At 36.0% G+C, this 2,171-nt stretch overlaps 2 protein-coding genes across 2 annotated transcripts in view; one reads left to right on the top strand and one right to left on the bottom strand.

Moving 5' to 3' along the window:
* Positions 1 to 279, top strand: part of LOC111371034 (dihydrolipoyl dehydrogenase 1, chloroplastic-like) — a 12,650-nt gene extending 12,371 nt beyond the window's left edge. The window contains exon 8 of the mRNA XM_022992954.1: positions 5 to 279. Within this exon, the coding sequence (XP_022848722.1) occupies positions 5 to 279 (275 nt within the window). The remainder of the gene's footprint in view (positions 1 to 4) is intronic.
* A 1,147-nt stretch (positions 280 to 1,426) lies between these two features.
* LOC111371332 (60S ribosomal protein L29-2-like) lies at positions 1,427 to 2,165 on the bottom strand. The gene is made up of 3 exons (XM_022993252.1): positions 2,142 to 2,165; positions 1,930 to 2,038; positions 1,427 to 1,835 (listed from the first exon to the last, which is right to left on the bottom strand). Exons 2-3 carry the CDS (start codon positions 2,029 to 2,031, stop codon positions 1,752 to 1,754), a joined length of 186 nt encoding a protein of 61 aa, XP_022849020.1. The 5' UTR covers positions 2,032 to 2,038; positions 2,142 to 2,165; the 3' UTR covers positions 1,427 to 1,751.
* Between the last annotated feature and the right edge of the window lie 6 nt (positions 2,166 to 2,171).

Raw genomic sequence — 2,171 nt, 5'->3', positions numbered from 1 at the left:
TTAGAAAAGACCCACCCTTCTTTGTCTAAGTTCGTCACTAGAGCCGTCACAATTGGGACCTTCCATCACTGCCACCATCACAATCAAAATCAAGCCTTTGAACGCTACTACTATCTTTTAAATTCCAACGATATCACCATCAATATTAATATAACACGTGTTACTTGTCCCACCAATACCACCATCAACATTAATGTAGTAACTCGTGTTACCAACCCAAACATGCTAATCTCACTTGGGTTAATGCAAAAGGAGGCAAAACTTCTGTTTTTGGGCTAGGATAATTATGGCAAAACCACTTTGCTTTATATGTTAAAAAGTAAAATTGCCATTTCAAAGTTGTAAGCATCCAACAATCAGTTTCAACATTATGCTCACTGATTTTCAACATTGTTCGGCAAGCCAAACAATTAAATCATGCCAACACCGAGTACCTAGAAATTTGGAGCATGTTTAGCAAAGTTTAAATTATAACCACACACCCCAAGATTCACAATTCCTACCAAACAAGCACTTAACATGTAGTAGCCAAACAACTCATTCTGACGCAGAACCTACACTCGACATCTTGTGGACAAATCAAAACTTTGCTATGATATTTTCGTCACACTGACTCAAATAGCAATTTCAATCAAACTAAAACCTGTTGGAAAGAGCTAAATTGACTTTACCTAAATGTATGCGTATCTATTCGAGCATGTGCAACAACTATAGAAGTCACTAGTTACCATTTGCATTATTAAGAAGCTCAATCAAATCGATAAATTTCTAAGAATAAGACTTCATCCTTAAGAAAACCTAAACAAGTATAAACGCGGTGAACGCACTTATAACCACCATAGAAGTCACTGGTAACTAGCAACATTATTCAAAAGCTCAATGAAGTCGAAAAGTTTCAAAGAATAACACCTCATTCTTAGAAAACTTAAACGAGAGAATACCTGGGGCGCATGTATAATAACTATAGAAGTTGCTGCTAACAGGCATCATTATTCAGAAGCTCAACAAAATCAACAAATTTCAAAGAATGACTTCATTCTGAGAAAACTTAAACGAGAGTGTGCACGTGGACACATGCATGACTACTATAGAAGTCACAGCTAACCAGCAACATTACTCAGAAGCTCAATCAAATCTACAAATTTCAAAGTTTTAAACTTCGTTCTTAGAAAATCTAAACAGGAACATGCCTCTGGGCTTAGATATAGAAGTCACTGCTAACCGGAATCAATATTCAGAAGCTCAATCAAATCTACTTCCAAGCATAAATTCCACCACACCCAAAAAACTGGGGAGAAAATTCATAAAAAATCACGTATTCAGTCTTGTATGAAAGTACCAGGAACCGGGCAGTTATCATAACAGCTGCATAATTCACGACAACAAGCATCCATCAGCTAGCTATCAAACCGGAAAACAGAAAGGCAAAGAAAAATTCTCTCACTATATGCTCAATGAATTTCAAATTATAATTCTCTCACTATATGCTCAATGAATTTCAAATTATACTCCCGAAGGAAATTGTCATAACATTCAACAAGATATTATGTGTTTTAGTAGCTCAGACATCAATTGACAAAAAGGGTTCTATAGTAAAGTGAAGTTACTGCCAACATAATTAGATATAAGAAAAAAACTTAATCACTATAGAATCAATAAAAAAAAAAAAGGGAAAAAAAAAAACCCAAAATCCAAATATGCCATTTGCCCACTATCAGAAAATGGGTAATGGGCAAATTTGCAATTTAAGGTTACTCTTCGTCTCCAGCAGATTCACCACTCTTCTTGTTGTGCTTCCTTGCATACCTCTGGTTCCTCAAAAACTTTGGATCCATCTGGATATCAAATTACAGAAAAATTAATGAATAAAATCACAAATATTCAAATTCACTCTCATAAAATAAATTTGGTGAATGAATTTCAACTAACCCCTTTGGTGGAGGTGTGGCGTTGGCGTTTGGGTTTCTTGATTCCATTCTTGTGGGCCTTGTGTGACTGGTTATGGGCAGTGTGGTTCTTCGATTTCGCCATTTCTTCTCTGCACCGGAAGGAAAAAACAAAGATTGATTCAAAATGTTCATCCTATATATACATACATTTCTATATCCACTGATGGAGAGAGAAATAAACTCTACGGAAACCTGGTGGTTGGAGGCGGCAAAAGGTTGCGT

The sequence above is a fragment of the Olea europaea genome, chromosome 22, assembly GCF_002742605.1.
Source record: "Olea europaea var. sylvestris chromosome 22, O_europaea_v1, whole genome shotgun sequence".
In the NCBI taxonomy this organism is placed as follows: Eukaryota; Viridiplantae; Streptophyta; class Magnoliopsida; order Lamiales; family Oleaceae; genus Olea; species Olea europaea.
Note: the sequence above shows the minus strand (reverse complement) of the source record. Positions and strands in the feature narration are given on the sequence as shown.